Source organism: Vombatus ursinus, unplaced genomic scaffold, assembly GCF_900497805.2.
Source record: "Vombatus ursinus unplaced genomic scaffold, bare-nosed wombat genome assembly UNPS02014778.1, whole genome shotgun sequence".
NCBI classification, from domain to species: domain Eukaryota; kingdom Metazoa; phylum Chordata; class Mammalia; order Diprotodontia; family Vombatidae; genus Vombatus; species Vombatus ursinus.
The window spans coordinates 21,746,044-21,770,310 of NW_020954556.1; the positions used below are offsets into that span (position 1 = coordinate 21,746,044).

General features: G+C 38.7%; 2 protein-coding genes across 2 annotated transcripts in view; one reads left to right on the forward strand and one right to left on the reverse strand.

Annotated features, from left to right (window-relative positions):
• Positions 1 to 1,758: 1,758 nt before the first annotated feature.
• Positions 1,759 to 15,584, reverse strand: PNO1 (partner of NOB1 homolog). The gene is made up of 7 exons (XM_027865349.1): positions 15,328 to 15,584; positions 13,922 to 14,071; positions 8,906 to 8,989; positions 8,580 to 8,640; positions 7,743 to 7,860; positions 2,842 to 2,912; positions 1,759 to 1,829 (listed from the first exon to the last, which is right to left on the reverse strand). Exons 1-7 carry the CDS (start codon positions 15,532 to 15,534, stop codon positions 1,762 to 1,764), a joined length of 759 nt encoding a protein of 252 aa, XP_027721150.1. The 5' UTR covers positions 15,535 to 15,584; the 3' UTR covers positions 1,759 to 1,761.
• A 313-nt stretch (positions 15,585 to 15,897) lies between these two features.
• Positions 15,898 to 24,267, forward strand: part of WDR92 (WD repeat domain 92) — a 43,714-nt gene continuing 35,344 nt past the window's right edge. Inside the window, exon 1 of the mRNA XM_027865609.1 lies at positions 15,898 to 16,183. Coding sequence (XP_027721410.1) covers positions 16,001 to 16,183 — 183 coding nt within the window. The 5' untranslated portion in view covers positions 15,898 to 16,000. The remainder of the gene's footprint in view (positions 16,184 to 24,267) is intronic.

A 24,267-nucleotide genomic window follows, 5' to 3' on the forward strand; every position in this document is an offset into this window, starting at 1 on the left:
CAGAAATAGCAAGTTTGTTCAGATCATATACAGAACAAAAGACCCCCAGTTACTTTGCCTTCAGATTCAGCATTATTTTCATTTGGATGTCACAACTTGCTAAAATGGAGCTTCATTTCCCCTCACCCCTTCTCAGATTCTCCTGGCCTTCAAACTCACAGCTCTTTAATCTCCATAAACTTTATCTTAGATTTTCCGGGGCCAATACAATAACAAAAAGTTATATGAATTTCTGGAATCTTTCATTGCTTTGTATCAGCAAACGAGAACTCTACAATGATCTTCCAAGCTCAAGCTCCCTTCTTAAATTAAGGTAGTCTAGTGGGAATAAAACTTGAGCTCTAGATCCAATTATACCAACAGTGATCTGTGACCTCCAGCAAGTCATTTTACTACTCTGGGCCTCTTCTTTATTCATCTGTAGAAAGAGGAATTGGTTTTTTTTTTTTTCTGGTGAGGCAACTGGGATTAAGTGACTTGCCCAGAATCACAGAGCTAGTGAGTGTTATGTGTCTGAGGCCGGATTTGAACTCGGGTCCTCCTGACTCCAGGGCTAGTGCTCTATCCACTGCGCCACTGAGCTGCCCCCTAGAGAGAGGAATTTAGATTACATCACTTCCATGATTCTTTTACTTATTAAATTGAAACCAAAGTGAACAAAAATAATATTTTTATGCTTGTTTTAATGTTTAGTTTATTTAGAAATTTAGTTTCAATAAACCTTTTTGGTGCCTCAAGATATCCTGAAAAAGACGATGTAGTAAAAGTAACAATCTTATGTGTTTAATTTTTATTGTTTAGTTGGCAATATTAAACACATTTGAAAAGTGCCTAAAACATTTTCCTCAACAACTTTCATGGATAGATTTTTCTTCATTTTACAAACAGGACAGGTATCCAGATTAATTTCTCTTGGGTCATAGCAGAAGGTAGTGAAACATTAAATAAAAAAGCAGCCATCATCACCTAATAAGCTATCTTTCTTGGCATTAAGGAAGTATATCATTTAGGTCCAGAAACTTTCCTTTACAATCCAAGAAAGGAACTCTCATCAGAACTCTTCTCTAGCAAAGTCAATTTCCTTCAAAGTTAAAGAGGAGAAGGAGGAGTAACATGCATTTATTAAAACAGTACATACTATGTGCCAGGAAATTCAATTTACAAATCTCGCATTTGATCCTCACAACAACCCTGTGAGGTAGGTACTATTATATAAACCCTGTTTTACAGTTGAAGAAATAAGCAGACAGAGGCTAAGTGACTCACCCAAGGTCACGTAACTAATAAGTATGTTAAGGCCAGATTTGAACTCAGATCTTACTGCAGGCCCTGTGCCTGGAGACCCAATTGTGGATCTACTGTAGCATAAAGTAGATAAATAGGTACATTATACCTAAAAAAGATAAATAGCTTTCGTATTTTTTTTTTTGTTTTTGCTAGGCAATGGGATTAAGTTGACTTGCCCAGGGTCTCACAGCTAGTAAGTGTTATGTGTCTGAGGCTGGATTTGAACTCAGGTCCTCCTGAATCCAGGGCCAGTGCTCTATCCACTGTGCCACCTAGTTGCCCCTATATTATTTAAATATAAAAATTTAAGTCTGTATTAGAATAACTAGAAAAATGTTTTTTTCTTTTGTTTCTGAATAAGAATAGAAAAGGGGATTCTGGCTTAAAAACAAATTTTGCTTCTCTGCTCAACACTGTTGCTACTTCCTCATGCAGTCCTTCTCCACCTGAAGAAAGCAGTCCTTTATTTTGAAATTAAAATCGATCTGCTGCTCTGCTAGCCACTGCTCGAATGTTACCATAGACCTTGGATGGAGGACTTCCTACAGAAGAGAAAAAACAAAAAACTTCATATACAAAATTTACATGAAAAGCTATGTAAGGACAAGAGCTACTAATTTCCATTTACGTAATAATGTTGACAGGAGACTTGTCATAGTAGTTACCAAATAAGTCCCAATATAAACCACTTTCCTAAACTATCTTTGAAAAGAAAATATAGGTAATATACTGAAAAAAGCAAACAGATTACACTTAGGGTTTATGCAATACAAAACCAAAAAACATATGTCCTATGCTCAGTCCTATGTATAAATTTAAAGGAATTCCTTATAGAACAGTATTTTCAAATCCTTTTACCATTAGCCAAAGATATCTAAAGGAGACATAGTTTCATCCTGTGCCAGAAATAAAGAGAATTTTAAGATAGTTATTTTAAGACAAAAATTGGTGATTACATTATTTGGTTACAAAGAGTAATTAATTGACACTTTTGATAACTAAGAAAGGAAAGGTGGTACAGAGGAAACAGCACTGGAACTGTCCTTAGCAAGTTGTCATGAACCTCAGTTTTTTCATCTGTAAAATGGGGATACCCCTGTAGCACCTATCTTACAGGGCTATAGCGAGGTTCCAAAGACATCGTATGTACACCACTTATAAATCAATAAATCATGATTTCTGTATGAGTTAAAATGGAGCTAAGCAGGTAAATTACAACGGACTCAACTGTTAGCGATTCTCTCCTTGTCATTTTACTTTTTTAAAGAATGATACATTACTAACATTTATATATCCAAACAGATATAAGCTGTATTTCTGAAAGCCACTAGTTAAACCTCAAGAAAAGGAGAAGAAAAAATAGGTGAAAAATCCCTTTGTTCTCCCAATTATAGGTAAAAGGAGGAAAATTCTTTTCCACCATCACCAAAACTTCACCTAATTTTTACTTCCTGCTTCCTAATAAGTTTCTCACTGAAGAATGATGTAAGAGATTTTTTAGTATCACATTACTATGTTTCCAAAGAAAAAAGTAAGGCTATTAATTGCATTTACCAAGGATGAGGTTGCAGATGGCTGTTCTTGCCATTTTAATATTTTGGAAAGAGCCAAGGATATGAACTTTCCTGAAAGACAAAATAATGAAACATGTTTGTAATATAAATGCCATTTTTAAAAAATAACCACTTAATGAGAAACAAGACCTAAGCTGTAAAATTATCCAAGTGATATTTTCTAAAGAATCATATATCATACATAAAAGACTGTGGTTGTAACCTTTGGACAATCAACAATTCATCTGATGAGTCTGAGCCCTATAACATACAGGGCTTACAAAAAAAAAAATTCAACAGGCCACAGCAAGTGTGTTTATCTTGGTGGTAACAGATGGCCTTTTACCTCTCCACCCTCCCACTCCCTCAAAAAGAGGAGAACAATACTTGCAAGGACTTTTGTTGTCTTTCCCTCTGAAACTCTAGAGAAGTAAAGAAACAAAAAAAAAAGGTTTCTAGCATAGCATGATAGAAAGAGGTTTCCCAACGACATCAGGAAAAAAACGTAAATCCCAAACCTGGTACTTGCTAGCTGTGTAACTATTAACAAATCACTTCACATTCCTCACCTATGAAACAGAGTTATTTGTACAACTTGACAGGGCTGACTTTGGAATCTGAGCATCTATGAGCTGTTGGCTAGATTGTAAAAATCTGAGCAATGGCTAGATTATAAGAATCAGAGGAAAGAAGGGGTTGAGCCTACAAGGAAATTGGGACATGTAATTCAGACAGCCAAACCCCACAGGCATGCCTGAACATATCTTCTGATTATTCTAATGTGGGAAAGTATAAATCACATTCAAAGGATAGCCTACACATGGAATGGGCACTCAGGTTCCACATAGGCCTGGTATCTGACACCCTAATAGTAAGAAGCCTAATGTCTAGACACTTGGTGGCTAGGAGGACTGAAATGTTCCTTCTTTCTCTCTCTCTCAAGTTCTATTCATGCCTTTTATTTTTACATCACAGTTATTTCTAGGTATGTTCCCTTCCCTCATCCAGTCACCCAAGCCTCCTCTTCTAACAGAAATTTTAAAAAGATACACCAATCAATATATAGGTCAGGTCTGGCAGCACATCTAATATTCCATCCCATCATTCACCTCTCTAACAAAAGGGTGAGGTTTTCTTTTCCTCAAGTGATTTATCCAAGCAGGGCCAAGCAAGTAGTAGATTCTTAGTCAAGGAGATACTCAAATTCAGTTCCTTTGAGGGGAGAGGGTTGGAGTTGCACTCCCTGAGTCTGGAGATAGTGAAGGGAGAAATGGTTTCTGGGGTGGGGCCCGGGTGTCAGCAGTAGTACCTGATCAACCTGAGTACTCAATGGTAAGAGAGGAGCTGAGATAACTGTTTTCTCAGACAGATGTGATTACACAGACCCAAAAAGTAATGCCTTCACCCACATCAGTAGGTCCCGGGGAAGTAGGCTCCAGGGTAAGGAGGTCAAGTGCTGACAGCTCCACTCCCTGGTCCCTGAAGGGCAGTCACATCCATACAGATCTTTGCCATGGTGTACATTTCAAACCTGTTTTTTTGTTCCAGGGAATATACGTAATGTTTGCCGATAAAGTAAATTAGAGATCTCTAGTCATTAAGACCCTTGTTCTACCTGGGAACTAATATCTAGCCCTTATCACCACCATCCTCACTACTGAAAAAGAAAGATCTACAAGAAATGGTGACCAGTTAAAGAGCTTACAAGTACCCATACCATCTAGGCTCAAGGAGAAGTTTCAGAAGTCATTTTTTCAGTAATTACTTTGTTAGAGAATCAGTCCATGCTTTTTTTGCCCCCAGTTAATTCCTGGCCAAGTGATCTAAAAATCAACAGCAGAGTAGAGTGGAAAGAACACTGGGTTAAAGGACGGCCTGGCTTTAGAAACTGACCTTTCTACTTTTCATTTGTAAGGCTTTGGGAAAGTTCTCTCACCTCTCTGAGCCTCAGTGTCCTCATCTGTGAAATTAAATCACTGGACGAGTCAACCTCTGAGGATTCTTCACACTCAATCTATGATCCAATGAAGTTCAGAATCTAAGCATCTTCACTTACAAGTATATAAGAAAATGAAAGATTTTACTAAGAATCAGTAGATTCATTCTGCAGCAAGCCTCCTAGATCCAAAATTCATAGGGAGAAATGTAACTAATGCTAGCTAGCACGGATTAGAAAACCATTACTATGGTGAGAATTTTAAAGGAACTTTTAAATGTGACCAAATTCAGAAGATCTGCAGGCATTTTGGTCCAGGAATGAAACCAAAGATGGCCAGAACCGTTCCATGCACCACACAGTCCATGACTCTTCTCGCTTCAGAATGCTCCTCTTTTGGGCACATGAAACTATTGTATCTTTGTACATGTTTGCATCAGAGCAGAAGAAATAAACACATAAAAGTTTGAAAAGCATGTCTCAATATAAGCAAACCTTTTTTTTTTTTTGGATGAGGGCAATTGGGGTCAAGTGACTTGCCCAAAGTCACACAGCTAGTAAGTGTTAAGTGTCTGAGGCCAAATTTGAACTCAGGTCCTCCTGACTCCAAGGCTGGAGCTCTATGCACTGCGCCACCTAGCTGCCCCAACACAAGTAAACCTTCAGCATATGAATGAACAGTGCTGTTCATTTAGCTCAGCAAATAAATTGATTTGATCCAAGAAATACTTATTTGGCATCTACAATATGCAAGGCCTTGTATGAGGTATTGTGAGGGACACAGAGATAAAAAGCAAGTCCCTGGCCTCAAAAAAAAAAAAAAAAATTCCACATGTCAAAAATTATATTTGATGACTGAGGGTGGGGTGGGGGTGGCCCCCCAGCTTCTTTTCTGAAAATGAGTGCTTTCTATATCTAGTTGACCCTGTGGAAGGGATTCTCTTCAGAAAACACATGTTGAAGGATCCCTGATTTCACTGGTGTGGGTACCTGTCACTGAACACATACCATAACCTCATAGAACCCAATCCCGTTCATTTTTTTTCATAAAACTTCCACAGAGGATTCTTCAACTTTAGTGACCTCACTTGAAACTTTGTTATTTACTAATGGATACAAATGAAAAGATGCTAACAGAAATGTCAATCTACTCTCACTCTAATATGAAACACTGCTACTTTTTTGGTGGCATAATCTGCTTTCAATGTCTTTTATGACCTACACAAACTAATACAGAATACATCTTGAGAACCAGAATCGCATACACAACGAAACCTGGAAACCTTCAAAAGTGGAGAAACTTCAGACGGGGCACAAACAACTGCAACATTTTGTTTATTGGTTAATAATAATAATTATTACTATTATACCACTAACAGTACATAGTGCCTACTAAAAATGTCATCTTAGCTACACAACCCTGGGAGAAAACATTATTATCCTCATTTTAAGATGAGAAAACTGAGGCCAAGAGGATTAAGTGACTTGCCCAGGGCCACTCAACCAAGTAAGTGTCTGGGGCCGGATTTGAACTCCAGGCCTGGAGCTCTGTCCACTAAGCCACCTAGCAGGTTATAACTTAAGTAAATAATTTAAATAATTATTTACTCTTTATTTTGTATACCATGCATAGCCTTGAGTGAGTCACTCTCTTGGCCTCATTTTCCTAAATTGTAAAATATGAGAGGGTTGGACTAGATGGCCTTGAAGGTGCCTTCCAGGTCTAGATCTGGTATTATGATTATTTCTTTATTGATAACCATTAAGTGGGTGATTTTTAATGTCCTTTACACCACTTCTTGCACATCAAGTGACTGTTGTTAAAATCCCAACACCTACTTATGGCTACTCTATGGGTAGCCGCCAAAAAGCAACTCAGAAAATTTAACTTTTGCAGACTTAATCTGATAATCAAAAAAGTTATTAGGAGAGATAAACAGGAAACAGAGTGCCTGCCTGCAATGCAATATATGGGAAAAAGTTTTCTAATCTATCAAGTGCTGTACAAATATAAGCCACTGTTCTTCCAAGTCTTTGCTTACTTAAACTAGAAAAATTTATCAACAAGCATTATATACTTATTATGTGCCAGTAATCGTGTTCTAGGAATGCTCCCCAAACTGACTGATCTCTTTAAATTCAACAGCTTCTGGATTCATTTTAACCAACACATTCAAAAGTAAATTATAATAATAACTTTATTATCTAAGTAAACTACTCAAATAAAATGTTAAATACCAAAATATAATTTTATAATGTAACCAAAGTATGTAGAAGATACTTGCATGTTCCTAAACTAACAGTGGTTTTTAAATAAGACATTTTTTAATGCATCAATTATTTTCTAAAAATCTCTAAGATTTTGTTTGTTTATTCTTCTCCTCCCCCACCCAGAACAAAACAATTTTTTCCTCTTGGGGAAAAAACAGAATCTAGAAATTCATCATCTCTAAGTCCTATCTCTGCATGTCCTAAGTTTCTGGATTTTCTGGTAAACTCTCTCCTCACAATCATCCCATTTACTTGGTGGTTTCATTACACTGTATAACCTCTATGCCATCTGTCTGTCACTAAAATGCGGATCTAGGTAGATCAGCTTTCACTCGAATTAGGGTTAATCTGAGCTTCACTCTTAGCACTTTGAAGTCCTTTTATCTTCTTTGTGAATATAGGCAGCTACTTTTCAAAGGTTTTTCTTGGGCAAAACCTCATGCTTTATGTTTAAAGTACCTACTCAACAAATTTTCCTGTGGACACTATTTGAAATCTGACTTTTAAAAAGACAGGAAGGAATCATGGTTCTACATAGTGCCGTCATGGCTGATGAAAAATCTCAGACCAGGCTCTAACATTAATATTCCATGAACTTAATGTATTTAAAACAAAATTTTAAAAACAACTTTTTCTTTTGAACCAGAAAAGTGTAAGTTATAAAATATTTTTCTCTTCTGAGGTTTCATACTTACAAATCAGCCAAAACTATCCGCGTCCGTGTCACATTTTCTATGGTAAATTTAGTTTTTCCTCCTTTCCCAGCAATTCTTCCTATTGCCCTAGAAAGATGATCTCCTTTTAAAGGCTTTACTGAATTAAAAATGGAAAAAAAAAGTTTGTCAGGGAGAGATTCAACATATCACAACTTTTAAGCATCATCTAATTATATTTTACTTTATACTCATCCAACATTTATTGAGTGTCCACAAAGTACAGGCAGTGTGCTAAATATTAGGAGAAAAAAAACAGAAAACATAGTGCCTGCCTGCAAAAATCAAACACTTCCTAACAATACAGTTAGGAAGATAAGATATATACACAAGTAATTATACATGAAATTGAATATCTATATAAGAAAGGTATAGATAAGGTGCTCTGAGTTGAAAAGCAAGAGGTATTCCTCAAAGGAAGAGGCAATGACTGCCCCTTAAGAAGAAATGCCAGCAGATAGCTCATACTTTCTTAATAGGATGAATAGCGCAACTCAAAAGATCTGTAAGAATTCATAGGCAAGAGAAGTTGAGCATTTGAGTTGGGCTGTGAAAAAAATGTATCAGTAAAACTGCAATACCAAGAAATTTCAGTGAAAGAAAAAGTGACATTCTAGGTTTAGGGAACAACATAAGCAAAAAGAACAAATGCAAGGAAGACAAACTCCTTTAGCATGGTATTATTTCTAATTGTTTTTTCACCACTAGAAGACAAGTCAAAAAAGGAGCATGATACATTTGAGTAGGTTAGCACACAAGGAAATCAAACACAGCTTTCCAAAGTTTATAAAGGTAATATAGCAGAAAAAGAGCACTTACCATCTGTAATTTCAAAAGATTCTAGGAAGAGGTCATCTAACCTAATGAGAGCAAGTGCATCCTAAAAATTTAAAAAGAGGAAAAGTTAAAAGTTAATTTTATATAAAAATGCTGGGGAATGGGAAAGAGGAATAAAGAAACAAAATACAGATCTCAAAATGAAAAAAGGGTCAATTAATTATTTCTCCAAGTGTTAAAATTATATGAAACTCCCAATCCACAGCTGAAGTTAAACAAACTAGAAATTCAATTTTCAAGAGATGCCAAATCCATGAAAACTTCAGGTTCAGTTACATCACCATTTGAAATGTAATGAGATTACTCACCTCCACCTGAAATCCAAGAATAAAAGCTTTCACAAAATCGACAGCTTTTGTCAGAGCACTTACATCCTTGGTTTCTTTACAAGTCTGTAAGAAAACATAAAACACTGGGTTGACAAATCAAGTGTTTACATAATTTTGTTAAGAACCTAAGTAGAAGAAAAAGTATGCAGGTCTCTTTGAATTACTATCAACTCTATACACAAACTTCCTCAGGCTCCACAATTTATGAACTTTTACTTCAAAACACTTAACGCTTGCATTAACTGTCCCTAGTAGATTTTAACCAACAATCAATAAGCATTTATTAATCTCTTAGGCACTGGGAATAAAAGAGAAAAGCAAGATGGTCCCTGCCTTTGAGAGCTTACATTCTACAGAGAGGTTAAACAGGGATAGCGAACAGACCCTACTTTTCATGGTATATGGAACTCTCAGTAAACTCCTTTTAATGAGGCTGGTCAACAGTCATAGACAGTGAGCTGCCTAGAACAACACAGCCACTATCTGTCCAAGGCAGGGCTTGGAGTCAGTTTTTCCCAGTTCTAAGGTCATTCTCTATCCTTCCACTAAGAGGACATGTAAAACACAAAGTGAGGCATGGGGTGACAGTTAGGGAGGGGAAGGGTAGTATGCATAAGAGGAGGACTAACGACTGCAGAACAGGATTCTTATAAGATATAACTGAGCCCTGAAGGGATTTAAGGATTCCAAAAATCAGAGATGAAGAGGAAGAGCACTCCAGGCAGAAGAGATGGGTTGTGAAAAGGCATGGAGGTGGGATATGCAATGTTATACACATATACACTGCAAACAGGGCAGTTTCTTTGGAGCACAGATTATATAGGGGGGAGTAATGTATAATTGTCTTGGAAAAACAGGAATGGATTCAAACTGAAAGGGCCTTTAAGTGACAAAGCAGGCACTTCTTTCTAAAAAGTGGTTTGCTTTGACCATAAAGATGTCCCGTTCTCCTACTAGAACTTTACATTTTTTTAAAGTATAGAAACATATTTAACTGTTCCACATGCCCACCGCTAGGGGCCTTCTCTGGGGAAATTAGGAGTAAAGTAGCTAGTGTTAATTCAGATAGGTAGCACCAAGCTGAATCTGACCATAGCTTCATCTGGTACATAAGGTTATGGGGTTTTGAAACAACACAACCCATAACCATACCTTCACACATAACTATAAACACCCCAATGCATCAAGTAGGACATCTGGAAAAGGGGCCGGGTACCAAATACCCCGCATGCTCCAGCTGGACCACCTCTTCCAGTCTAAACCAGTGTTTCTGTTGCACACAATCCATTGATTCTCATCACTGACTCTTCCACCACTCAAAAACAGGCTAGGTTAATCCAAAATACACCAGCCCTCCTCCTACCAGCTGACTCCTTTAAAAACTCTGACAGAAAAGCCAATGTAACCAAATGTCCCTCCCTTCAGTTCTTTCCCACAGCCCTGGAATATGAAGCAGTGGCCCAAGGTAACCAATCTGTAGCTCCAGTACTGCTTCTGCTCCCTTTCCCTCCAGGTCCCACATCCATGACCATCATTAACATTGGTCTTGCCACTTAATCACAACAGGATTATTTAAGCCACACCATGATATAAAGCAAATGAAAGTCAAGGTGAGAAGTGATACACTAAGGTATGTGGCAGAACCACTGAGCACTTAGGAGAAATAGAAATGAAAGCATACAATTCATGCTTTCCATGAGTCCAGTTGGGGCAACTCAAAAGAGCTATTACAACTCTTGGGCCAAAACAGCAGAGCTACGGCCAAATCTGGGGGCTTAGCACACAGAGGAAGCCACGATCTCACATACAAAATTATTCTGGTGGATGTAGTAAAAATAAAAAAGCCTGGAAAGCACACCATAACCCAGTCATGGCCAATGAAACTGGAGGATTCTGGGAAGTAGGAGGTGCTCAATGTGTTTTAGATGAGCATCCCTCAGGCAAACAAGGCAAGTTAAACCTCTCTTCTCTTCTACCCTCTAAATCAAATCACATGCTTGAAGAACAAGCAATACTTAAGTGACTAAATGTAAACTCCACTATAAAAAGTGATTTCAAGGCTAACATCACATTCTTTTTCAGATTCATTAAAAGAGAAAATATTTGTTCCACATGGGTAGATATGACTTCTAAAAAAATACCAACCTCCTATGATGTACACACAAAGCATATAAAATACAAATTATAAGACATAAGGAAAGAAGTGAAGTGGGGGAAAAAAACCACAAATTATGGAACAGGAAAATGCCTTATTTTTTATTTATGTAAACAACTTATTTATTTGAATAAACTTATTTTCCTTTTTACATAAATAAGGAATATTTGAGGAATACTCCTTAAATAAAAGGAATTTAGTCAATGGAATATGAAATGACCAGCTTCATTAAGGTAGTGCAGATTTAAAATCAATGCAGAAAAATGAATAGAATTTGGATCTGCAGACAGAAGGCATTTCTTCAGGGGAAGATCGAAACATGGGTACAAACAGGGAGGAAGCAATGGTCAGGGAAAAGGTCAGAAAAACAATAAGTATATCAACTTACATGAGTGGACAGTAAGTGTTTAAGGTTAGAAAACTGATTACCAAAAGTCTTAAAAGACAGAATGAGTTTTGACTCCCCACTGACTATAAAGACAATTCAGCAAAGGTTTCCAAATTAAATCATCAAAAGAATCTTAGAGAACATTTAATAAAATGTCCTAATACACACCACAACCCTGAGGGCATCATTCAGCTCTTGCTCAGGAATTTAGTATATTAACAAGGCAGGACGCTCCAGTTTTGAACATCTCTACCCATGGAAAAAGTTCTCCCTTAGAAAGTGGTGAATCTGATGCTTTAACTTCTGAAACTCACTGGTCTTCCTCCTGGCTTCTGTGGTGAGGTTATCTCTTATCTGTCTTCCAGATAAATGTCTTCAAATATGTGAAAGACTATTACGTTATGTAATTCTACCCTATCATTTCTTTTCAGTGAGTAGTCAATAAACATTTATTAAGTACCCACTATGGTTCCAGGCACTATACTAAGCCCTGGGAATAAAAAAGAAAGGTAAAAGAAAACATCTACTCTCAAAGAGCTCACAAGAAGGGAGATAACACACAAATAACTGGAAACCCAGTTTGAGAGTCTGAAAAGCAGTTGGAATTTCATGACAGGAAGTCTCAGCAGAGCATTAGGGCTAGATAAATACATATGAGAGTCATAAGCAGTAAGTTAATTGGATCCACAAAAGCTGATGAAAGCACTATCATAATAGCCCTTCACATCATGAAACAGTATAGAGGGAGAGGAGAAGATTAACCAGGAGAGCCCTGTGGGACACCTACAGTTAGCAGGCAGGCACGACCCGTATGAAGATACAGCAAAGACTGAGAAGCAACAGTCAGAAGAGGTAAACAATGTCAGTGGCTGCAGAGAGATCAAGAAGGATGAAGATTGAGAAAAGGCCATTAGATTTGATAACTAAACGATGTTAGTAACTTTGGAGAAAGCATTTGAGGTTGAATAAGGTCAGAAGACAGATAGAATAAATAAATAAATAAAATACAAACAGAAGACAGAGTTAAGAAGTGAGAGGAAAGGAAGTGAAGGCCTTTATTGCAGATGACCTTCTCAAGGAGTTCAGCCACAAAAGGCAGGGTAAACATCCCTATTCTTTTCAACTATTACTCATTTGCTGTTTTTCAAATTCCCTTACCATCTCTGAGTGACAACAATAAAAACAGTGTCATTCTAGTGAAATTAATCTGGTGGCAATTTTTGTTTGTTTGTTTTTTATTAAGGCAACTGTGGTTAAGTGACTTGCCCAGAGTCACACAGCTACTAAGTGTCAAGTATTTGGTCTGAGGCCACATTTGAACTCAGGTCCTCCTGACTTCAGGGCCAGTGCTCTATCCACTATACCACCTAACTGCCCCTTGGTGGCGATGTTTTTAAGAGAGACCAGAGGATCCTGAGATAAGAAACCAGTCATGAAGCTATTACAACAATCTCAAAATAAGGGGAAAAAACCTAGCAGTTAAAAAAGGAAAGGAAAAAATAAATTGTTTCATTTTATGTATTTAAAAATATATTTTTATCAAAGTATAAAAATACATTTACATATTTTAAAGTATATCTAAAAGTATATCCAAAAGTCAGAAGTGCTTCACTCACTGGAAGTGATCCTTGGTGGAAGGCTATGCCAGCGTAAGCTCTAGCCAAGCTGAAGCAAGTTTTTATCACAGGCAATGTTATGACATTACAAATGTTGTATGACAAATGTGACAGACAAATGTGAAAGGACCAATCTAGTTAAGTAGGGAAAGGCTGATCGTGAGCACGATGACCACTAGGTGATGAAATCTTTGGACATGATAAAAACCAAGAACAAAAACAGGCCTTCATTCTCTGTAGCTCCCTTCAAAGGGTCCAGACAGAGCCCTGTGGGACATCCAAAGGGTGTGGACTGAGAGTGGAAAAGAAGGGATAGAAGGGGTCCTAATAATCACGGTTTTTAGACCATTTAACTAGACACTACTGAAAGAACTTAATAGCACTGAAACTGTTGCTTTCATAAAAGGCAAAGGAAATTGCTGCTAAATGGAAAGAGGTTTCATTGGAAAGAGATGAAGAAAACAGTAATTTATTGAGCAACTCTAAAGCAATCCAAAGGCTCAAGAGTACCACCACCACCACCACCAAAAACAAACAACATATTTTGCAAAGAATGAAGAGAAGTTCTACAAAAAACATGACAAGGTCCTCCAACCACATCTTTAAAATTCCTCCTATTGATACCATAAGGCTACAAATTGGAGAATATCACAATATCCATAAAACCATAGTAAAATGGAGAAATACATGATGAATATAAATGTTTCATTCTAAAACATTACTGACAACAGAAAAAGGTTATTAAACAGAATAACAATAAGGAAAAGATCAATCATGCCTCAGCCTGTATAAAAGAAAGAAATGTTTGTTTGGAAAAAGTTGAATGTTTTCCTTACCCTGATTTCTACATTCCTTGACTTTAAGTTAAATCTTATCTGAAGTCCCAGGTGTTCTACAACAGGTGTAAATATTTTCATCCAGTTTTCTTTTAATGGAGTGTATCTGTTGGCAGGCACTGGAATTTTCCCTATTTCATCTTTGCCACTCTGTAACAAAAATATACAATTAAGAAATAAGAGAAAGGTGATCCCTTATTTATTTTATGGAATAAAACCTAAACATTACATTTTTTTATATAGCAAATAAATAAGACCACAAAAGCCTATTCCTGACTTCAGGATTGGGTCCTTGAAGGTTTCAACTACCAAAGATCTAGCAGCTTCTAACACTAGACAAACTTGTGCCTGGGTTCCAAAAACACACTGTCATCTGAGGACCACTATATATGTGCAAGGCACTAAGCTAGGTGGTGGAGAAAGATTTTTAAATGGCATAGTCCCTACCCTCCTCAGTTTGCATTCTATTGAAGAAATATGACAACATAACAGATAAATATAACATAAAGTATCTCCCTGTGAAATCAGGGAAAAGGGTCAATGAGATATCACCCTCTGTCAAAGCAGGTCAGCCCTTTTCTCTGAAACTTTTCCTAGAGAGCAACCTAGATCACTAAGAGGTCAAGTGACATGCCCAATGCCACACATTCAGAGAAGGGACTTGAACCCAAGTTTTCCAGATTATGTGGATCAGCTCTATCCACTATACAGTGTTCCAGCCTTCCCCAGACCTAGATTTCACACCCCACCCCCACCCCCGCCTCTGCCCAGCAGCTGTGAGAGGCGGCAGTCAATAATATTCATTGCTGCCTCTTCCCTCTAATCATCAATCCTTTGCAAATCTAACTAAGTAACTGAAAATAATTCAGATCACTCCCTCAAAAAAGAAAAACAACGTACAAGAAATTCTATGCTACAGGTGATCTTAAAACTCACCTGATAATTATCTTTCATCTTAGAAGTTACTGCTTAGATATGCAAACTTCTCTCTCATCTCAGTTGTTACTTTGATATATTAACTTCTGTGACAGATTAAAAAAAAATAGCCTATGTCCCTGTCTCCTAATGTAGAGGCACTCCCTCATTCAATAACTGTTATTAATCTCCTCCGTGCAAAATTCACGCACAGCAGCCCTGAAACATTCATATTCCACCGAATAAAACCGTAAATGGTGTTTAGAGTTTAGGGGGGCGGAAGGGATTTTGAAATCCAGGGGCACCCGTACTTAAAGCGGCCGAACCAGGGGTTCATCCTTCGTGTCATGGGCCCTATCGGTCATCTGGTGAAACCTGTGGAGTCTCCGTCAGACTAACGTTTTCAAAAGCATAAAATAAAATACCTGGAACTGAAAAGGAAACAAACCGCCCGACCTTTCTCTCCCGCCCCCGTTCCCTCGGGACTGTACCGAGAATGCGTCCCCGGACAAAGGAGGAAAAACGGGTTTCTTGTGAGGCCGGGGTCCCTCAATATCCATCTGGCCACCGCTGTCGTGGCCCTCCGGTTGCTGCTCTTCCGCCCGCCGCTTTTTGCCCCGTTTGCCACTTGTGCAAGAAATCCTGGTGAAGCCGTCCCCGTCCTCCGCCGCGCTTTGCGTTTCCATCGCCGCTTCCATGCTGCACAACAAGGAACTACTACTCCAGGTGTTTCCGGTTCCCGCACGTGGAATGGGGCAAGGCGCAGGCGCGCGTCGAAGACCCAACACGCTCCCTTACGTCACTGGATAGCTCCACCCCCTTCTTTTAATTTCTCTAGAAGGCTGACCGGCGTTGCGCCTGAGTCTTTCCATCTCTTCAGCACCCGAAATCTTGGGGTGAACCACACGGAATCTCTTTACCCTGAGTGGAAGAAAGTCATGGAAAGAATAAGAGAGGCAGCTTCTCGTCTGAAGCCGCGGATTGTCACAATAACGATCAGGCATCGATACCGACAACTAAATGAACTTTCTCCGTTGGGGGGGGCGCGGATACGGGGTACGGCAAGCGGGAAGGTCAAACGGTCTCTGTGGAGAGTGAGGCCGGGGTTGGTTTCCCGGTTAGCGACGGACGCGGGAGCGGGCAGGCGTCCCGAGCGGTCCTGCCATGACGGCTTTCGAGAAGCCTCAGATCATCGTGCACATCCAGAAGAGCCTCAACTACACGGTGTTTGACTGCAAGTGGGTGCCCTGCAGCGCCAAATTCGTGACTCTGGGCAACTATGCCCGGGGCACTGGCGTCATCCAGCTCTACGAGATCCAGCACGGGGACGTGACGCTGCTGCGGGAGGTGGGTGCCGCCGGCCGGGCCTCCCCCGCCCTAGGCGCTGCCCCTCGGCCCCGGCCCATCCCCCTCGTGGGTCCCTCTGAGAGGGACAGCCAGTCAATAAGCATTTAGTAAGCTCTGCCCCTCATCGGGCGAAGTGCAGGGGACACAAAAAGAGGCAAAAGACAGTTTCTGTCCTCAAGGAGCTTACAGTCTAACGCGGGACAATGCATGCAAACAAATGTAAACAAACCAAGTGATGTACCAGAGGAGTAGCAAATAATTAACAGAGGGAAAGCACTGGACTTAAGGGCTGGGGAAGGCTTCCTGTAGAAGGTGGGATTTTAGTTGGGATTTAAAGGAAGCCAGAGAGACCTGTAACAGGAGAAGAAGAGGGAGGGAGAGCGTTCGAGACATGGGGGACAGCCAAGAAGTCAGTGTCGCTGGATCGAAAAGTTCATGTTGAGGGGTAAGATGTAAGAAGACTGGAAAGGTAGGAGAGGGCAGGTTATGAAAGGCTTTGAATGCCACACAAAACATTTTGTATTTGCTCCAGGAGGCAGTAGGGAGCCACTGGAGTTTATTGAGTAGAGAAGTGACATGATCGGACCTGCATTTTAGGAAAAAACATTTTAGTGGCTTAGGGTGGGTTGGGGAGAGGCTTGAGGCAGGCAGAACCTTCTATTGTAGGCTACTGCAGTAATCCAGATGTGAGGTGATAAGGGTCTGCACTAGAGTGGTGTCCGTGTCAGAGGAGAAAAGGGGGAGTATTGGAGAGATGTTGCAAAGGTGAAATGGACAGGGCTTAGCAACAGCTTGGGTATGGGAGGTGAGAGAAAGTAATGCTGGATGACTCCTAGGTTATGAGCCTGAGGGATTGGGAGGCTGGTATTGCCCACTTCAGTAATAGGGAACTGGGGAGGCAGGGAAAATGAGTTCAGTTTTGAACATGTTGAGTTTAAGATGTCTAACAGACATCTAGTTGGAAATGTTTGAAAGGCAGTTGGAGAAGCTAGATTGGAGGTCAGCAGAGAGGTTAGGGCAGGTTCAGTACATGTGAGAATCTACTGGGATAGGTAGGAGGAGAACCTAGAGAAATCAGAGAGTCTTGAAAACCTAGAGGAAAGAAAGTAACCAACAGAGTCAAAGGCTGCAGAGAGATTGAGGAGAATGAGGTTTGAGAAAAGACCATTGGATTTAGCAGTTAAGCCCTGGAGGACAGAAGAGATCTAGGACCAATAATTAAAGAGAATGGAAGGATCAAGTAAGGATTTTTTTGTTCTTGTTTTTTAGGAAAGAGAGTCATGGGCATGTTTGTAGGTAGTAGAGAAGGAGCCAGTAGGCAGGGAGGGATTGAAAATAAGTGATAGAGTAGGGTTGACAGAAGAAGCAGTCAGAGAATGGTTAAACTTTGTAAGGAGTAATACCACCTCTTCATTTGAGACAGGTAAAGGAAGAGATAGTGGCAGAAGGCAAACTGAGACCTAGGAAAGACCTTTGCTTTAAAAGGCCAAGGTCTCCCACTGCATCCTGGGCCATTGCCAGTTGTCCTGAGCTATGTCTTTTCACTGGACTCTGATGACTGTGAAAGAGAGAGTGAAGCTGATAACTTTCAGAGCTCTCTCTCATTTAAATCGAGTTCATTGTAAATGAAGACATCACCCTCCTGATGTCATTAATCTTCTTCAAGAACATAGGATGAACAACAACAGTCTTAATAGTGGTGGCAGCTAATTGTGTGTGATCCTGACTGGCTCCTTCTTACAGCCAGTTCTCGCTTAATGTAAATGGATCATTCCACAGACCTCTTCCTCCCCTTTTGGGGCTTCATGTTCCAGCCTGGGCTGGCAAGTTGTCCTGCCACCCATTGATGGGGAGTCAGATTTGCAATGCAAATTTATTTAAAGTGAATACTATCTATACCTGAATTCTTTCTTGTTGCTTTCAGTATTTTTAATCAGGAATCTCTAGAGTTTGACTATAATGACTATAATGTTTCATTTTGGGATTTCTTTCAGGAGGTGATTGGTGGATTCTTTCTTTTTCCTCTATGCCTTCTGGTTCAAAGAAATGTGGGCAGTTTTAAGATTTCTTGAAATATGATGTCTAGGCTCTTTTGTTGTTTATGGTATTCAGGTAGTCCAATGATTGTGGAATTTTTTTTCCTCTTTGTTTTGCTATGAGATACCTTACGTTTTCTTCTTCTCCTCCTCCTCCTCTTCTTGTCCTCCTCCTCTTTCTCTTCCGCCTCCTCCTTCTTCATCTTCTCCATCTCCTCCTTCTCCTCCTCCTTTTTCCCCTTCTTCCTCAAGTCTTTACTTTTGTTTTAAAATTTCTTGTTATCTCACAGAGGCATTGGCTTCTGTTTGTCTCATTGTAATTTTAATGGAGTTTGTTGCTTGGGCAAAGTTTTGTACCTCTTGTGCCAAGCTGTTAATTCCTCCTTTCTAATTCTTTCTTCCATAGCTCTCATTTCTGTATCAGTTTTTTTTCCCTCTAGCACTCTTATTTCATTTTAAAAGTGCATTTTAATTGTTTTTTTTAAACTGAATCATCTTTTCTAAGAATTCTAATTAAATTCATGCCTTAGCTGTGTTTTTATTTGAGACTTTCCTTGTGAAGAATATGGAGTCATTTTCTTTTATATTAATTTTTTAAACATTCTGTCATTATAATAGCTTTTTTATGGTGAAATTCTTTTTTTGTTCGCTCATTTTTCCAACCAGCTTGTTACTGCCTCCATGAGCCTTGCATCAAGCTCCTGGGTAATAAATTACCTTTCTCACCTTAGATCCAAATATAACATTTTGCATATGTAACTCTCAAGCCTTTCTAGTTTTCTTACATTTTACTCCCCTCCACAAACTCTGTGTGGCCCAGCTACAATGGTCCATTTCTCCAATGTGACCCACCATTTCCTCTTGTTGTGCCCCATGCCTGGAAGGCTCTGCCTCTTCACTCTCTCTGTTTCCCTGGCTTCTTTCAAGACTCCTTATCTTTGGCAGGAGGCCTTTCCCAATCCCCCAGGTGATACTACCATCAGTAGTTACATATGCAAAATGTATTTGGATCTAAGGTGAGAAAGGTAATTTATTACCCAGGAACTTGATGCAAGGTTCGTGGAGGCAGTGGCATTTAAGATTGACTTTAAAGGATGGTTAGAGATTCAACAAGTGAAAAGAAAAGAAATGCCATCAGAGTGAAATGTCAGGTTCGCATTCTCAAGTGAAGGAAATGAAACCAAACCAAAGATTCCTGAATAAGAATTTGTATCAATCACAGGATAATGTCTGAATTCTTTAGTCTAACGTTCAAGGCCCTCTATAAACTGACTCTAATCTGTCTTTCTGAAAATAGCTAACATCTCTATAGTGCTTATTATGTGTTCCCCCTGCCTGGAATATCTTTCCCTGCCTTTCATCCCCTAAAACCTCCACCTTTCAAGGATCCCATCTTTTCCATGAAACCTTCCTGAAATTACCAGCTCATTGCAGTGACCCTTGATTCCTAGAGCAGTTACTGTCTATACTATCCATATGCTATTTATTAGTATATTTTTGTATATCTGCCTTGCCTACCTGAATGGATTTAAAGCCCCTACAGGAAAAGGACCATATGTTATATTTCATTGCATTTCTTACAGAACCTAGCATGGTGTTTGTTTTTCTTTTTCTTCAACATTCTATCAACCAGCCCTTTTTAAGCACCTTTATGTGCCAGGCCGTATGCTGGGTTCATAAATACAAGAAATGAAACAACTCCTATGTTCAGGAAGCTTCACCTTTGTAAATAGTAAGACACTCAATTGTTTAACATGTAAGTTAATGAATTGGGAATTAGAGCAGATGAGGATGGCTTTGCCTCCTTTGAAGTTGAAAGGTATTTTGCAGCATAAACGTGTGTTATCGTGGCAGTAGGGCATTACGTTGGCCAAGAGGAGATCAAGCTATTTTAAGCACTATTGGAAACGGTGTACTTCTTGCCACTGTGCCTCAGTTTCAGAGGACTGGCACATGTTCCACAGGTTGCACCAATTGGTTTAGATTTAGATCGGTGTAGATTTATCACTTGCTTTTTCTTGGAATCCTTCACTCATTTATCCCAGTTTCTTCTCTTCTTCGTCTTGTAGTATACTGTGCTTGAACAAACTTCTTCATATTTACCAAATGATTTATTTTCTAAATCTCCTTCCATCTGAGAACAAGACTACCCATAGCTACCTAAAATTACCAAATCTCATATAATACTAAACAAACAAAAAATAAACAAGAATAATCTGTGTATCAAATCCGTCAAGTCAATCATCATTTATTGCTGTGTGCCAGGCAGTGTGCTCAGCACTGGGGACACCAAGAAAGGCACAAACAGTGTTTACTCTCAAGGAGCTCATAATCTAATGGGGAAGATAACATGCATACGACTAAGGACGAACAAAATGTATGCAGGATAAATTGGAGATAATATCAAAGGGAAGGCACTGGCATTAAGGGGAATTGGGAAAGGCATCTTGCAGAAGGAGTTGGGATTTTTATCTGAAACTTGAAGGAAACCAAGAGGCAGAGTCTGGAAGGCAGAGTGTTCGAGGCATGGTAGACTGGGAGGGAAAGGGAAGAGAATTAGAATTTTTGTAGTGATTACTATGTGCCAGATGCTATGCTTATTGCTTTACAAATATTAGCTTATTTGATCCTTACAACAACCCTGTGAGGTAGGTACTGTTATCTACATTTTATGGATGAGGAAACTGAGGTGAAGAGACATGCCCAGGGTCACACAGCTAATAACTATCTGAGGCCCAGATTAGAACTCAGATCTTCCTGACTCCAGGTCCAGCAGCCTCTCCACTGCACCACCCAGCTACCTTTATGAAAATGCCCCAAATCAGGTGGAATGTCTTGGGCAAGGAACAGCCATGAGGACAGGATCTCAAGATTGAAGAATATATGGAGAAGAATAAAGTGTAAGAAGACTGAAAAAGGTAGAAGAGAGCTGGTTATGAAGGGCTTTAAAAATCAAACAATTTTATATTTGATCCTGGAGATAGTAGTCCGTCATCGTGTATGTGGCTATTATCTTGTTACTTAGATTGTTAACTTTTAGAGGTCATATTTTATGCATCTGATAGCTTCTTGATGGGTGCTGAGTTAAATATTAATGATGACAACCTAAAGCTAAAGCCTGCATATGTACATCTTCCATGGAAACTATCCTTTGTTCTAACAATCTGTTTGTTGCACAACCCTTTCTCTGAGGGACTGTAACCATTTTTCCACATGTCAGGACCCAGAAAGTTGTAGAAGTCAATTCTAAGCCCTTAATTTACCATCTAAAGCCAATATATTTCCTTTTTTTTTTTTTTTGTGCACAGGAAAGAAAGATGATTACTACTTGCTAAATCTGAGTGAATCTGGGTTAGAATTGCTTTGCTACTAGAATGACCTTATTCTAGCCAGGTGAAAGGATCTGAATTACTTTTTGGAGAAACTGTGTTTTTAATCTAATTCATATAGTTGAAGAGGTGATCTTTGCCCACTGGACCAGAAGAATTAATACACCTAGAAAGAAAATCAGTTAGCTAGGAGAATCAGATGAAATATTCTTCATCTCAGTATACTTTCCCCCTTATTCATTCTGGCCACTTGAATGTTGTAGTAAAAAGAATAGTTGCTACCTCTTACTACTACCACAGACTAAAACAGTGCCTTTCACTTAGCATGTGCTTAATAGACATTTCTTGAATTTGAAATTCTAGAACACATTTCTCCACCTACTGTGAACTTTGCATTCATTGTTCTCAAGCTTCCTTCTAGTAGGAAGAAGGTTGTAACCACTTAAGATACACACATTACACATAAGGTTGTCTTTTGTAGCCCCTTGGCAGCTAGATTAAGTTTTGAATTTATTTGACTAAGACTTAAGTAGTATTAGGATGTGGAGATATAGGAGTTCTGACGAGCTCTATTAGGCCCACCTATAGAGTAAAAATAGCCAACAAGGGGTCTTTATAGATTCTTGTAATGATGTTTATTTTTTATAATAGCTATTAAAACAACTGACTAGATGAAATATGACTCTAGTGATGATTATTTTCTATAGAACATATGAAAGTTAAATGTGTATATTCATTTTTCACTTGTGGTAAATAAAAGTAAATATACCAGCTCTTCATTTTTTACCTACCAACCAAATGATAGCTAACACTCTCAGGGTTTGTAAAGCACTTTACATAGTCTCACATGGACCAGTCTCTTCACAATGGCATTACTAGGTAGGTGCTATTATCGTCCTCATTTTCCAGCAGAGGAAACTGAGACTTAAAGACAAATAAGTGAGTTGCCCAGGGCCACATATTTGGTTAAGTGTCTGAGCAGGAATTCAAACCCAGATCTTCCTAACTCTAAACCCAAGCTTCTACTTCCCCTGGATCTAGGGCTTCCACTTCTGTTGTAATTGGATACATAATGGTATACATGGAGCCATTCATTGACTCCCCAGCTATATTCTCAATTTCCTTGTGCATGAATAATAATAATGGCTAGTATTTTTATAGCACCTTAATGTTTGTAAAGCACTTTACAGATGTTAATTCATTTGATCTCCAGAACAACTTTGTGAAGTAGGTGCTATTATTTTCTCCACTTCACAGGTGAAGAAACTGAGACTGAGAGAGGTTAAATATCTTGTCCAGGATCACACATTGTCTGAGGTAGGATTTGAATTCAGGCCTTCTGAACTTCAAATCCAGTACCCCAACTCCTGTGCCACCTAATCACCTCTAAAATCAGAATACAACCAACTTTTTGCCAACAGAGTGGTTCAGTGATTGAATTGTCACCTGCACTATTAATAGTTTTGGTTCATAGATAAGTTAATTTTGTCAAATGTTTTATATATTCTTTTCTAAAACATTACTTCTAGTAGTAAGTTTGTCAATTAACTCATTGATCCAGTTGCTGCTTCCAGACCACCTGTCCAGTGTGGAGAAAGAAAACTGTTTTGTAACATTTTTTAATATTTCTGTATTCAGTCTCATATGTGGTCTTTTGCAACTAATTTTGTTTAGTGAAAGTTAATACTTTATTTTAGTCCTGTCTAAAATGAAAACTTCCATTAATTCAATATTCAAAACTATAAAATTCATATAGCCATAATGATTGCCTTCAGATCCTATAATAGGGGTTCTTAATTTGGGGTCTGTGAACTTGTTTTTTTAATATTTTAACAACTTAAAATATTATTGGTTTCCTTGGAATCCTATGTATTTTGTTTTACACAATTAGATACATTATTTTGAGGAAAGGTATGGGCTCTATCATTGTGAGCATGCAAAAGATGCCCATGACACAGTAACACTGAAGAACCCCTATAAGATCTGAAAGGTCTCTCTGAATCATCAGAGAAAATGATATTCACTGTACTTCTAAAGTTAAATAGATTTTGTGGTATTATTATTTGAAAATTGATAAACCAAGTATGACACATTAAAATTTGCATAACCTTACCCACTATACTAATAGTGCCACACAAATTACCTTTTTGAAATCCAATTCAGTAAGAGTATAGCATGGAGCAAGAGATGAGGAGCAGTGCAAATGACAAGATATATTCGAAATGTAATATCAAGTTGGGGAGTGTAAAGGAAAGTCTAGAAAGGGGTAGGTTGGTATGATAGATCTGAGGAAAGTGAGATCATATTCAGCTGAAGATATTCAATTCAGACATTGATTAAGTCCCTTTATGCAGCACACTTTTCCAGGCACTGGGAAGCCAGATTAAATTAGATACAATCTTTGCTCATAAAGAGCTAGTAAGAAGTAAGACAATCACAAATAAACTTGTACTTTTAATAAAGGACAAGTGGGGTCCATTTTGTTATAAGAAAACTTTCTAAGAAAATAAACTGGTATTCCCTTAAATAGGATGTATTTGAGTGTCATTTTAAGAATTTTTAACTATTTGCAAGGAAGGAGTGAGACTTCACGAGTAACTAGTGGAAAGGATGGTTGGTAGAGGGCCTGATGTCTTGGGAAAATAGTTCGGAGATGGAGACCTGTGGTTCCTTCCCTCTTGTTCCCCGGGTGGGATGTCTAAGACTAAGCTAGAGAGCC